The 14158-nt window shown below is 40.3% G+C and overlaps 1 protein-coding gene across 2 annotated transcripts in view; it reads right to left on the bottom strand.

Annotated features, from left to right (window-relative positions):
• The window catches only part of PTPN20 (protein tyrosine phosphatase non-receptor type 20), a 102429-nt gene that overhangs the window by 17963 nt on the left and 70308 nt on the right, over window positions 1-14158 (bottom strand). For both annotated transcript variants that reach the window (XM_045567828.1, XM_045567827.1), the window contains one exon: window positions 606-940. In XM_045567828.1, the coding sequence (XP_045423784.1) occupies window positions 606-940 (335 nt within the window). The remainder of the gene's footprint in view (window positions 1-605; window positions 941-14158) is intronic.

The raw sequence follows: 14158 nt of genomic DNA, 5'->3' as shown, positions 1-14158 counted from the left end.
TTCCAGAAATACTTAACTATTTATATTTCTCTCTATATACTCCATCCTATTTAATATATGATTACCTACTTCCTCCTTCCATTTTTCTCATTTGGGTCATTCTCAAACCAGATGTCACCTCCTCCAGTAAACCTCCCCCAAAAACCAGAAGCTAAGCTAAGTACTTCCCTTATGAACCCCCAAAGTATCCCTTACAATCTCAAATTACCACTGACCACAGTAACCGAGGTATCAGTGAGTGTACCACCCTCTCCACTACTCAGTAAGTACCTCTGTGTGCAGCTCAGATATCGGCACACCCTAAGTACTCAAAACATCTTCTATATTCTGCAGAAACAGTTGAATTACACCCTAGGATGAGACAACTTCTAATACTCACTCTCCCCACCCCAATTCTCCTTTCCAATTTTTCCTTCTTTTTAGTCAGAGCCTGGTTAAGCAGAAGCAAAAATAGTGGTGGCTTAGTTTCTGGTCCCAGAGAAAAGTAAAAATTTACCTAAAAAAGTACCCTCAGTCTGTTTTCTGTCCTTTTCTTAACTTCTGGTCCTAACACATCTGCTTGTGTAGTGAAACATACATCTAATACTGATTTTTTAAAGACTTACGGACTTCTCCACAATTTGAAACATTCGAATGGTGAAATACTGAAGTATCTGGTAGTTCTCCAGGAAGATACGGAAGCATTTCAATTCCAAAGGCTTCTTCGGAGAAGTGGGCCAGTAATGATAGCATTTGATAATTCCACCTTCTATCTCTCTGGTTATCATGGCAATAATATTAGAATTATTTTCAAAAACCATTTGCCAAAAGTCATCTACGGTGCCTGGCAGTGGTCCTTGGGAAGCGATATAAAAATACTCTTCTTCATAATTGACTATTCTAATATAGCTAGCATTGATGTAGTCCTTGCCTTTTCCAAGAGGAACGCGTGTCGAATCATCTGTTACAGAAACAGAAACATCCAGTGGATAGAGGAAAGGAGGGAGATGCAACACACCCACACTTCATGAAGCATTTCATATAGGTAAATCCACATATCTCTTTGACCGACAGAAAAGATGGCATAGAAGTTTCTTTTCAAAAGGGTTATTTGAGCTCATCAGTTAAAATTCTTCCCTCCCCAAAACCTATTGGCATGACCTAAGAAATACAGAATTAGGGGAGGTTTTATTTTTTATCAGTTTTTAATAAATACAGAAGGATGCCATTAGCATCCAGGCACTTTGAGAAATTTCTGTTAGATATCGTATAGGCAGAATTAGGCCGTGGGAGGTATCTACTAGTTTGCAACTGAACACAGCAAAGGAAGAGCCCTCTGGGGCAGTAAATGAATGACATTCTCCTACAAATCTGGGAAACCCGCCAACCCAGAGCAGCAGGGGTCAGGGTTAAAAAAATGGATGGTGATAGTTGGAGACAAATCCTAGGATTAATGGAATTCCACCAGTGCCCCCCGCAGGAGATGGCCAGCTTTTATGTCCATTCCTGGTGCAGTGACACATAATCAAAGCAAAGGCACTGTGGTGAAGGGATGCTACCACGGAGATTTGCTCAAAGTCACATGGGACTCATCTAACATAGACTGTTATAATAAATATGAGAGGGGAAACCAGCTACTTGGCCCACTAAATAATAATGCATTTCACTGCCCCAGGAGTTCCTTCGTCACTTGACATAGACATCTGAAGCTCTGGCTCCACCACCATCCCCGTGTTGAGAACAGAACACACACAGAAAAGGAGGGCCCCTCCCTGCCAGGCAGGTCTCTCACCCATAACCTCTCCCTGCTACTCAGAACCACCTGTGCCACTTACCTAGCAAATATGCTGTGACAACAAGAACTGAGAGAGACTTACACTATTTCTGACAGAACTCTCCTCAAATTCCAACATAGCACACAGATACCTTCCCTTGCAAATATAAATGAATAGGAAAAACGATTGCTAAATATATGAAGATACCTAGCATTTCAAAAAGGAAGACCATTCTAAGTAATCAGAGCAAATGTTTTCCTTTCTATAAACAGTGAGAATATGGTAAAAACTTTTTGTATTTTAAATAAAATTCAATAGAACATTATTTTATTACTTAAAAGGATGATATATATGTTTACTGATGTTACCTTATTAAATTATGAAGGAGGTAACAACAGTATTATAGTAAGATATTTCATCATATATGTTTGTATATGATAATATATGATATATGATACATATATAATATATATCACATAATAATAAAAAACCTGGAAAGTATTCATCCAAATGTTACCAGTAGTTATTTTAGTATCTAAATAGAGAGTATGAACTACTATATAGAAGAATAGCATTCTTTTTAATTTTGAAAAGGGAGATTAAATGTGTAAATCAAATATCTAAAATAATAAAATCTTGTTTTCAGATAAAAACCACAATTACATAACTCAAACCCCTAAAGTAGAAATTGAACAGAAAAACAAATTAGTGATTTAGAAAACTGGCTTAAAGAATTTTCTCAGAACCCAGAAAAAAAAAAAGATTTAAAAATGACAATAATGATTAAAATTGATAACATACAAAGGGAACATAAAAAAGGAATTTCAGAAGCAAACTATGGAATATACAGCAGGAAATAAAGAACCTAAGTGATCACAGGAAAGCTCGCTAAACAGAAGAGACAGTAGCAGAATGTTGTGCATATCAGGTCCAAGCAGCACCATACTGTGTAGACATCACCCTGTCAGCTCCAAAACAATCCTTGAAGGGAGGCGCTATAATATTCCTGCTTCTCAGTTAAGGAATCTGTACTAAGCAATTTGTCCCATATTATGCAGCACTTCTTCTAGACTCCACAGCTCAAGTAAATCTAGACTCCAGTCCAAAAATAATTTCATGCCCTATCGCCTCTCAAGGAAGACTCAAGTTTGCAAATGTAAAGGCTCATGTGCCAGGCTACTTTAATGAAGAGAGCCACTAAGACCTCTAGACCAGCAGAGCACAAGGTCACAGGGACAGGAGGCAAAAATCATGCTAGTGGAGCACTAGGGATCATGCTAAGTGGTGGCCCTCCTCTTTCCACCCCTTGACTCTTCAATCCTGGCTATGGCAGAAACGCCATCATATATTGGACACTGATTTGGGACATATATAGCCTCCTAGAGAACACCACCCCAGCCCTACATGGTATTGCCACCTAGCTGGCATTGTAATTGAGTCTTCCAAAGGCCATTCAACCATTCTCTCAAGCCAGCTGCTTCAGGATGATAAGGAATATGATAAGACCAGTGGATTTCATAAGCAAGGGCGCTTCGCCACCAACCATTTGCGACAAAGTGAGTTCCCCCTTGATCAGAGGCAGTGCTGTGTGGAATATCGTGATGGTGGATAAGGCACTCGATAGCTCCACGGATGGTAAATTTGGCAGAAGCATTGCATGAAGGGAAGGCAGATCCATATCCAGAGTAATTGTCTATTCTAGTAAGAAAAAAAGCACTGTTCCTTACGCGATGGAAGTGGTCCAGTGTAATCAACCTGCCGTCAGATAGCTGGCTGATCACCCCAGGGAGTGGTGCCATATCAGGGACTCAATGTTGGTCTCTGCTGCTGGCAGGTTGAGTACTCAGCAGTGGCTGTAGCCAGGTCAGCCTTACCGAGTGCAACTCTGCCTTGCTGAGCCCATACGTAAATATAGCCTATCCCTGCCACCATGGCCACTTTGTTCGTGAGACCCTTGGGCAATGACAGGGCATGGCTGGAGAAACAGTCTGACTGATATGCACAGAATGAGTCATCCTATCCACTTGATTAGGAAAGTCCTCCTCTGCTGAGGTCACCCTTTTTTGAGCACAGTATACAAACATCTTCGTATTTTTTACCCTTCCAGCTAAGCTATACCATGAATCAGTATAAAGTTATACTTCTGGCCACTTCTCTAAGCAAAATAAACAACCAAGTGCACTGCTCAAAGTTCTGCCCACTGGGAGTATTTCCGTTCCACACTGTCTTTCAGAGATGTCTCGACAAACTGGCCGGAGTGCTACAGTTGTCCTCTTCTGTGTAGTACTTGCGTATCATGCAGAACCGTCTGTAAATCAGGTCCACGTCTTCTCTTTCTCTGTCAACTGGTCATAGGGAACTCCTCACGAGGCCACAGCTGCAGGCTGGGAGTGAGAAGGGAAAGTAGCAGGAGTGGGAGCCATGGACATTTGGGCAGCTTCTTCATGTAACTTACTTGTACCTTCAGGACGTGCTCGAGCCAAATTTTGTATCTACCACTTTCATTTGATGATGGAGTGCTGCTGTGTATGCCCAATTTTATGGCTTGGTGGCCTGTGGTTAAGTATTTTCTACCTAGCAGTCTCTACTAAGGCCCAGTAGCAGGCCAAAAGCTGTCTCTCAAAAGGAGAGTGTGCAGGGGATGGCAGGACTTTACTCCGGAATCCTATGGGCCTGTGCTGTGACTTACCGCCACATGCCTGCCAAAGGCTCCATACAGCACCTTTATTGGCCACTGGCACTTCAAGCACCATTGAATCTACTGGGTCATACAACCCATGTGACAGAGCAGCTTGCATGGAAGCCTGGACCTATTGCAGAGCTTTCACTTGTTCTGGGTCCCACTCAAAACTACCAGCTTTTCAAGTCATTTGGTAAATAGGCCAGAGTAGCACATCCAAATGACGTATGTGTTTCCTTCAAAATCCAAAGAGGCCCACTAGGCATTGCGCCTCTGTTTGGTTATAGGAAGAGCCAGATGCAACAATTTATGCTTCACCTTAGAAAGGATTATCTCAACATGCTCCACACCACAGGACTCCTAGAAACTTCACTGAGGTAGAAGACCACTGAATTTTTGTTGGATATATTTCCTACCCTCAGACATGCAAACATCTTACAAATAAGTCTAGAGTTTTTGCTACTTCTTGCTCAGTAGGTCCAATCAGCATAGTGTCATCAATGTTATAGAGCAGTGTAACACCTGCGAAAGGGAAAGGTGATCGAGATCCCTGAAAACTAAAATATAACATAGGGGTAAAGATTCTTCAGACCCCTGAAGTGGGACGGTGAAGGTAAGGTGTACTGCTGGCCTTTTCAGCTGAAAGCAAACTGCTTCTGGTCTGTAATAATAGGTATGGAGAAGAAAGCATTTGCCAGCTCAGTAGCTACATACCAGGTATCAGGGAATGTGTTAACTTTCTACAGCAATGAAACCACATCTGGTATAACAGCTACACTGGAGTCACCATCCGAGTAAGCTTACAGTAATTCACTGACATTCTCCAGGAGCCATCTTTTCTCTGTATAGGCCAAATATGTGAGTTGAATTGGGATGTGGTAGGAATCACACCCCTTCACCCTTCAAGTCCTGATGGTGGCACCAATATGTGCAATCTCTCCAGGAAAGCAGTATTGCTTTTAATTTACTATTTTCCTAGGGAGAATCAGTTCTAGTGGCCTTCACTTGGCCTTTTTTGCCATAATAGCCCTACCTCCACAGGTCAGGGAACTAAAGTGGGGATTCTACCAGTTGCTGAGTATGTCTGTTCCAATTGTACGTTCCAGAACTGAGGAAATAATCACAAGATAGGTTAAGGTGCCTACTGTGTCCACTCTGAGATGGAGTTGAACTAAAACTACATTTATCCCCAGACCTCCATAAGCCCCTACTCTAACCAGTAGACCACAGCAACCTTCCAGGTCCCCTAGAATTAGTGTCAGTTCAGAGCCAATGTCCAGTAGTCTCCAAAGTTCTGATTATTTCCTTTTCCCAGTACACAGGAACTTTGGGTAGGAATGGGAGAAAGATTAACAATATGAAATTTTGGCAGTGTACCTTCCTCACAGGCTGGCCTCTCATTCATTCAAGGAGTTCTGAGTCTCCAGCTGGCTCAAGTCTGGGAAATGATTGAGGGGCTGTGACTCTCTGTTTCTATGATTCAGTTTACACTTTTATTCACTTGACCTGGAATTCTTTTGCTTATACAGATCAAGTAAGAATTAAGTAGACTTCCCATCTAGTTCAGTTCTAGCAACACCATGATCAACTAGTCAGTATCATAGGTCTCCATAGGTCAGATTATTTTGATTGCTGCTTTGACTCCGCTCTCTCTTTCTGTAACCGCCGTCACCTTGCCTTTGGCTATCAAGTGCTACCACGTGGTCCCTGCCTCTCTGGGATCCAATGGCACCCACTGCATTCAGGTTTCCTGATTCAGTTACAGCAATTTTCACTGTGATGTCTGACCTGTAGAGAAGAGCAATCACAGAGCTCTTCAAGGATGCTGGGACCACCCTCACAAATATATTTCTTACGGTCGTGTGAGCAGGTCTTAAATGACAAATCCCCTCTAACATTCCAATCTCCCTAAGTCTTTGGATCCCTTCCTCTATAGCACATACAGGCAGTTCTGGCATTTTATCGTCATTTAGAGGAGGCTACATTTTAGTCCATGTTTCAGCCAACCAACCAAACTGTTAGATCCCTTTCTAACCCCCCAAGCTACAACATTAAATCTAAAATCTCTTCTTAGTGGGCTCACATCAATAAATTAAGCCATATCAGAATTTATGTTCCTTCCACCATTGCTTCACACCCTAATATCCAACCTCACAAATATTTCCCAGATTTCTATCTATATAAATTGGAAAAATCATGTAGTTCTTTAGAGCGTAACCCACTGCCTCATGGGTCACACCTTGCACCTTTCCTTTCAGGACCTGCTGGGACTCAAGTCTAGTTATAGGTCTAGAAGCAATGAGGGGGTGTGGTGTGAGGGGTTGAAAATATTTTGTCTTGCAAGGCAACAACCTCAGGGGACATGATAAACATCCCCTTAGGCAAAGTAGGGTTAATCTCTTCAGATAGGGGTGGAGTAGCTGCTTCTACTTGCAAGGAGACTCAACACAGCCCAGGGGTTCGATATGCCCAGCTTCAAGAGGCTGTCCCCATACGTCTCCACTCTCATTTTCACAGTCCCATTTCTTTCCAGTCAATGCCTTCACTTTAAAAGCAGACAACCTACAAGGTTGGGAATTCAATTTGCAATTTAATCCAGTCATTTTCAGGATGAGACTTCGGGTCTAGTTCTCAGCAATCTCAGCCCTGTAGTTACAGTTATATAAGGGTTCCTTTCAGGGCAGAAAGAAATTTTTAGGTTATTTCTGTGGCACTTGAGCTGGGAAATCGAATCCTTAAGCTCATTTCTTTCGCCCTCCATCCAGTGGTATGTTAGGAGTAACCAGCCAATCTCACTGTACTCACCAGTTTGACAAAATGTTCTAAGTTATCAAATACAGTCACCCAGAACCTTATTTCTTGTAAGTATTTGAATAGGAGTATCCAATGGCAGTGTTTTTCACATCCGCCTGGCCACGTCACGCTGTGGGTTATCAGTGTGCTCTATTCACTACCAGGAAGTCCTTAAGGCCTTTAAATCTTATCATGTTAGAGAACCAATTCATAAAACTCATCCTTAAGATTCTGTTCCTCTAGAATCACTCTCAGTACCAAAATCTGTATTACTCTGGGTTCTCCAGAGATATAGAATCAACAGGCTGTATATACACAATGAGAGAGATTTACTTTAAGGAGTTGGCTCAGGTGATTGTGGGGGCTGGCAAGTCTAAACTCTGCAGGGCAGCCCAGCAAGCTGAAGACCCAGAGAAAAGCTGATGTTTCAGTCTTGAGGCCAAAGGCAGTCAAGAGGTAGAATTCCTTTTTCCCTGGAAGACTTCAGTCTTTTATTATCAATGTCTTCTGCTGATTGGATCAGGCCCAGCCACATCATGGAGGCTAATCAGCTTTACTCAGAGTTTACTGATCCAAATGTTAATCATATCTAAAAACATACCTTCACGGCAACAACTATATTAGATTAATATTTGACCAACGGTCTGGGTACCATGGCCTAGCCAAGTTGACACATAAATTAACCATCACACTAGCTAAAAATTTTAGCAGATAATTTGAAGGAGGAAGGTTTTCCTTGAAACTTAAATTAGTTCCCTGTAAGACCAAGTGAAAGAAGAAATTAAGAACAAAAACTAGAGAGAGAGAAAGAAGGCATGTGCAAAACTACAAAGAGGCAGAAGTAAAAAAATAATCAGAGAAAATATGAAAGCCTCATAAGGGAGAACCTTACAATTCATAGACACTCCAGAAAAGAAAGACAAAAATAGATTGAAGAAGAGCAATTACTAACTGAAGAAACTTTCTTACAGCAAAGGAAGACCAGTTAAAAGGGTCTATGAGTTCTAGGTGACACTGACAGAAATGAAACACACCTGGTAACATTCCTGAATACAAGGAAAAAAGTAAAGATTTTGGAATGAAATAATATATTTCTAATGAAGAAAAAGGGTCAGATGACAATTAGAATTTTCATCTAAAACACTGGAAGCTAGAGGACAGTAAAGTAACACTCAGAGAAACTGCGAGCAAAAGATTAAAATCCCAGAATCCTAAAATCAACAAAGATATTCATTTATCAGGATAAAAAAGGAGCTATAGCCCAAATAGGAGTAGTTTGAGACTATATCTACTACTTATACCATCTCCAACCAAACAACGAATGAATCAGCACAGCAACCTCAAATGAAGGAAAGATAGAAAGAAACTGAAATAACACCAAAAAACTTATAAAATATAGTTTTATATCTATATAAAGAGTGACTAGGAATCTTTTAGTGCTAAAAATTGTTTCTTGAAATAGAAAACAAAACATTGCACAAGAAAAATCTATTAGTAGTATAAAAAATTAATACAGAGAAGCATTATCACATAGTGGTGGTGAAGTGTGGATTTGAATCCCAGATCTGTCTCCTATTTAACCTTTTTGTGAAACAAGGACACTAACATTCCCAACACTACGGGGTGTTGTGAGGATTAAACGTAACTATCTGTGATGGACTTAGATCAGTAATACACCGTAGTAACAAATGCATTACTATTACTGCTACTACTATGTTATTGGTGGTGGTAGTAATAGAAACAAATATGCAGTATCTTCAAAAGTATATACATGCCTGTTAAATCTATGCCTTAAAGAACTGGTATTTTCACAGCTTTCTGTATTATAATGGTAAGCTGTACAAAATTTTGAAAAAGTGTAATATATCTTTTGCACTCACAAACCTCCTTTTAAATAGTTTATTATGGTATAATTGTCATACGTGTGCACCTGTGAAACCATCACAACAACAAAGGTAACTGAACATCTCCATCACTGCAAAAATGTTCTCATGCCTCTTTGCAATCTATACGTCTTGCTTCAATCCTGCCCCAAGGCAACAACTGATACACTTTATATCAATACAAATTAATTCAAATTCTCTAGAATTTTATATATGGATGCATACAATGTATTAGTTTGTTAGGGCTACCATAACAAAATACCCCAGACTAAGTGGCTTAAACAACTGAAATTTATTTTCACAGTTCTGGAGGCTGGAAGTTCAAGATTGTTATGGTTTGAATGTTTGTTTCCTCTAAACCTCATGTTGAAATTTGATCCCTAATGTTAGAGGTGGGGCCTAATGGTAGATGTTTGGGTCACACAACGATCCCTCTTTAATAGATTCATGCCTTTCCTTGGAAGTGAGTGAGTTCACACTATTTTCATTCCCACTAGAGCTGGTTGCTAAAAACAGCCTGGAACCTCCCCTCTCTTTCTCTTGTTCCTCTCTCACCATGTCATTTCTGCACATACTGACTCACCTTTGTCTTGAAATGAGTGAAAACAGCCCCAGTCCCTCACCAGATGCCCAATCTTGAACCTTCCAGCCAGCAGAGCTGTGAGCTAAAAAAATAAATACATAAATTTCTTTATAAATTACCTAGTCTTGGGTATTCCTTTATAGCAACACAAAATGGGCTAAGACAGAAAATTGGTATTGAGGAGTGGGCCATTGCTGATATAAAGATACCTGAAAATGTATTAATAAGAGCAGTTTTGAAAATGGGTAATGGATAGAGGTTGGAAGAGTATGGAGGGCTCAGAAGAAGACAAAAAAAAACAAGGGAAACTTTGAAACTTCTTATAGATTGGTTAAGGGATTGTGATCAAAAATGCTGATAAAAAGATAGATAGTAAAGGCCATGCTGACAAGGTGTCAGATGGAAATGAGGAATTTATTGAGAATTGGAGAAAAAGTCAGCCTTGTTATACCACAGCAAAGAACTTGGCTGCATTTTGTCCATGTCCTAGGGATTTGTGGAAGGCCAAGCATAAGAGGATGCTTGGCAGAAGAAATGTATAAGCAGCAAGGCATTCAAGAAGTGGCTTGGCTACTTTTAACAGTTTGTCATCCGTTAAAGCAGCAAAGGAATGATCTGAAGGTAGAATTAATAATTAAAATGAAATCAGAGCATAAAGTTTGAAAATTCACAGTCTGCCCACGTGGTAAAGAAGAAAAGAGCATTTTCAGGAGAGGAGTCCCAGGATGCAGCTGAGAGACCTCTGCTAGAGAAATCAGCATGACTAAAAGGGAGCAAGATGCTAATAGTCAATACAACGGGAAAAAGTTCCTGAAGGCATTTCAGAAATCTTCACGGGCACCCTCCCATCACAGTCCCTGAGGTCTAGGAGAATAGACTGGTTTGGGGAGACAGGCCTAGGGGCACCACTGCCCTGTACATCCCTGTCTTGTGCCACCTCAGGACGCTGTTCCCCATGACCTGGCCACTCCAGCTCCAGCTGTAGCTCAAGTGGCCCCAGGTACAGCTTGGGCCACTGCTCCTGAAGGCCTAAGAATTAAGCCTTGGTGGCATCCACATGGCGTTAAGTCTGCAGGCACCCAGAATGCAAGAGACATGGAGGCTTGGCAGTTTCCACCTCCATTTCAGGGAATGTATTGGAAAGCCTGGGAGCCAGGCAGAAACCTGCTGCAGGGGCAAAGCCACTGCAGAGAGCCTTAGTAGAGGCTCTCATTTCCTACTGGAATTCCAGTAGGCATTTCCTACTGGAAATGTTGGGTTGGAGTTACTTTAGAGAGTCACCACCAGGGCAATGCCCATTGGAGCCACAGGAGCCAGGTTGCCATGGGACTGACAGCAAAATGGTAGAGCCACTGGCAATGTGCCACCTCAGCCTGGAAAAGCTACAGGCATTCAGTTCTAACCTATGACAGCAGTGACGTGGGCTGCACCCAGCAAAGCCATGGGGGTGAGGCTGGCCAAGGCTTTGGGAGCCCATCTCTTGTACCAGTGTGTTCAGAATGCAGGACATGGAGTCAAGGGAGATTATTCTGGAGCTTTAGGGTTTAATGTCTTCCCTGCTGGCTTTCAGACTTGCATGGGGCCTGCTACCCCTTTCTTTTGGTCAATATCTCCCTTTTAGAATGGGAATGTTTACCTAATGCCTCTACTATCATTATACCTTGGAATTAAATAACTTATTTTTTAATTTTACTGGTTCACAGCTATAAGGAACTTATCTTGAATCTCATATGAAACTCCAGATAAATTTGGGGGACTATTGGGAAGAGATGATTGCATTTTTTAATGTGTGAAGAACATGAGATTTGGGAGACCAGGGATAGAATGCTATGGCTTGCATGTTTGTCCCATCCAAATCTCATGTTATAATTTGTTCCCCATGGGAGGTTTTTGGGTCATGGGCATGGATCCCTCATGAGAATTAGTGGGGAGAGTTCCCACTCCTTTTGTTCCACAAGAGCTGGTTAGAAAGAGCCTGGCATCTCCCCTTCTCTCTTGCTTCCTCTCTCGCGATATGGCCTCTGCACACAGCGGCTCCCCTTGCCTTCCACCATGAGTTGAAGCAGCCTGAGGCCCTCACCAGATGCCCAATCTTGAACCTTCCAGCCAGCAGAATTGTGAGATAAATAAACCCTTTTTCTTTATAAATTACACAGCCTCAGGTATTCCTTTATAGCAACATAATAGAGAATAAGCCAAAGATCAAGGTGGTGGTAGCCTGGTTTCTACTGAGGCCTGTCTCCTTGGCTTACAGATGGCTGCCTTCTTGCTGTGTCCTCACATGGCCTTTCCCCTGTGCCTCTGCATCCCTGGTATCTCCTGTAATTCCTAATTTCCTTTTCTCCTAAGAACACCAGATGGATTGGATTGGAATAGGACACACCCTAAGGGCCTCATTTTATCTTAATTACCACTTTAAAGGTCCTATCTTCAAATAAGGTCATATTCTGTGATACTAGGGGTTAGAACTTCAACATACAAATTTTGGAAGAAACAATTTGGTGTACAACATACAGCATCTACTCCTTTGACTGGCTTCTTTCACTGAGCATAATCATTCTGAGACTCATTCATGTTGTTGAAAGTATCATTAGCTTGTTGTTTTTTATTACACAGTCATATTCCATTGTGTGAACATACCACAGTTTGTGTATCCTCTCTTCCACTGATGGACATTTGAGCTGTTTCCAGTTCTTGGCTATTGCAAATAAAGCTGATAGGAACATTCATATACAAGTCTTTATGCAGACAAATGCTTTAACTTCACTTAGGTAAAACACAGAAGTAGAACTGCTGAGCCATAAGGTACATATACACTTACCATTACAAGAAACGGTTAAACTCTATTCCATTGCAGTGGGTGTGAAGAGGTACCTCATTGTTTCAGTTTGAATTTTCCTAATAATTAATGATGTTAAGCATCTTTTCATGTATTTATTTGCCATCCATATATCTTCCTACAAGAAGTAGTTGCTCAAATCTTTTGCTCATTTGTTGTTAGGTAATTCATCCTCTTCTTGGGTTGTAGGAATTAATTCTTTATACATTCTAAATACATGTCCCTTATCAGATAAATGTTTTCACGTATTTTCCTTATAATCTGTTACTTGCCTTTTTGTTTTTATGATAGTATGCTTTGATGAGCAACTGTTTTTAATTTGATTAAATCCAATTTACTTATTTTTCTTGTATAATTTGGGGTTTTTATGTCATATTTAGGAAAACTTTGCCAAAACCAAGGACATTAAAATTTTCTCTTAGGTTTTCTTCCAGAAATTTTATGGTTTTAATTCTAATATTAGGGCTATGATCTATTTTGAGTTAATTTCTATATAACACGTGAGGTAAAGGCCAGACCATTTGTTGAGAGATTGTCCTTTCCTTATTGTCTTGCATCCTTACACTCAGATATTACCATCTTCCCTGCCCCTCTCACAGGACTTTAGAGAGTATTCAATGAGATATGTGTAAACATGCTCTGAAAAGTAAAAACTAATAGAAACCTAAGTCACTATTTTTATTAGTTATGAGTAGAATCTCATCCAGAGACAAGTAACAGAAAAGGTATTAATATTAAGCCAGGAGTCAGAGAACCTGACATACAATGTGGCATCACTCTTTTTTTGGCCTTTAAAATGCTTTGTAAGTTGTAAAGTGTTAAAGGAATACAAGTTACTATCTTTATACTTGAAAATATCTGGACTACATAATAAAGGCCATTCTTGCTTTGCACAGTAGTACAGGGCCATAAATATGATTGTACAAGCTGAAATCATAAAAAAAGATCTTAATAATCAATAAGAAAAGTTGTGATTGTTTCACAGCCCTTCAAAATTTTTATGAATGCATTAAAAACTCCCTTATTTCTTGTTATAGAGAGGTGAAAAAATAGCAAGACTAATATTTATTTAGAATATCGTAATTTTAACCATTAGAAACATTGAGAATTAAAGCATTTAATTTGTCAAAAATTTATTCATAGTAGTTTCAACAGTATTTGCTTTGTCTTTTTTGTCATATAACTTACAACACAAAATGGGTATTTTTTTCTATGCCTTGGCTAACTTCTAAGTTTGAATCATCTTCCACTATTTTATACTTTGCATTTATATTGTCATGAAATAGCTCGAAAGTTCCTTTATGTGAAGTTTTTTTCCAGCATCGCTCCCCCTGGGTCACCTACATCCTTTTTGTCACAGCCACTTTCCTCATTCTTGTCAATAAGTTCCCCTTCAACAAGTGCCTCTTGCAGCTCTAGGATCTCGAGTGGTGGTAGTGTGAACATGTCCCCAGTCAGCTGTTTCTTCTCTAACTCCATTTACATTCAATTCAAATTTCATTCCCAGCATTATTACTTTCATTTCCTTACTGTAGTTTCATCTCTGTCTTTTGATTATCCATTCTTATAAAATGTCATGGGGTTTATCATTGAAAGACAAGGAGACAACACAACTACATGTTCTGC

This window comes from Lemur catta, chromosome 14, assembly GCF_020740605.2.
Source record: "Lemur catta isolate mLemCat1 chromosome 14, mLemCat1.pri, whole genome shotgun sequence".
NCBI classification, from domain to species: domain Eukaryota; kingdom Metazoa; phylum Chordata; class Mammalia; order Primates; family Lemuridae; genus Lemur; species Lemur catta.
The sequence above is the reverse complement of the archived record's forward strand: the minus strand, read 5'-3'. Positions and strand labels throughout refer to the sequence as shown.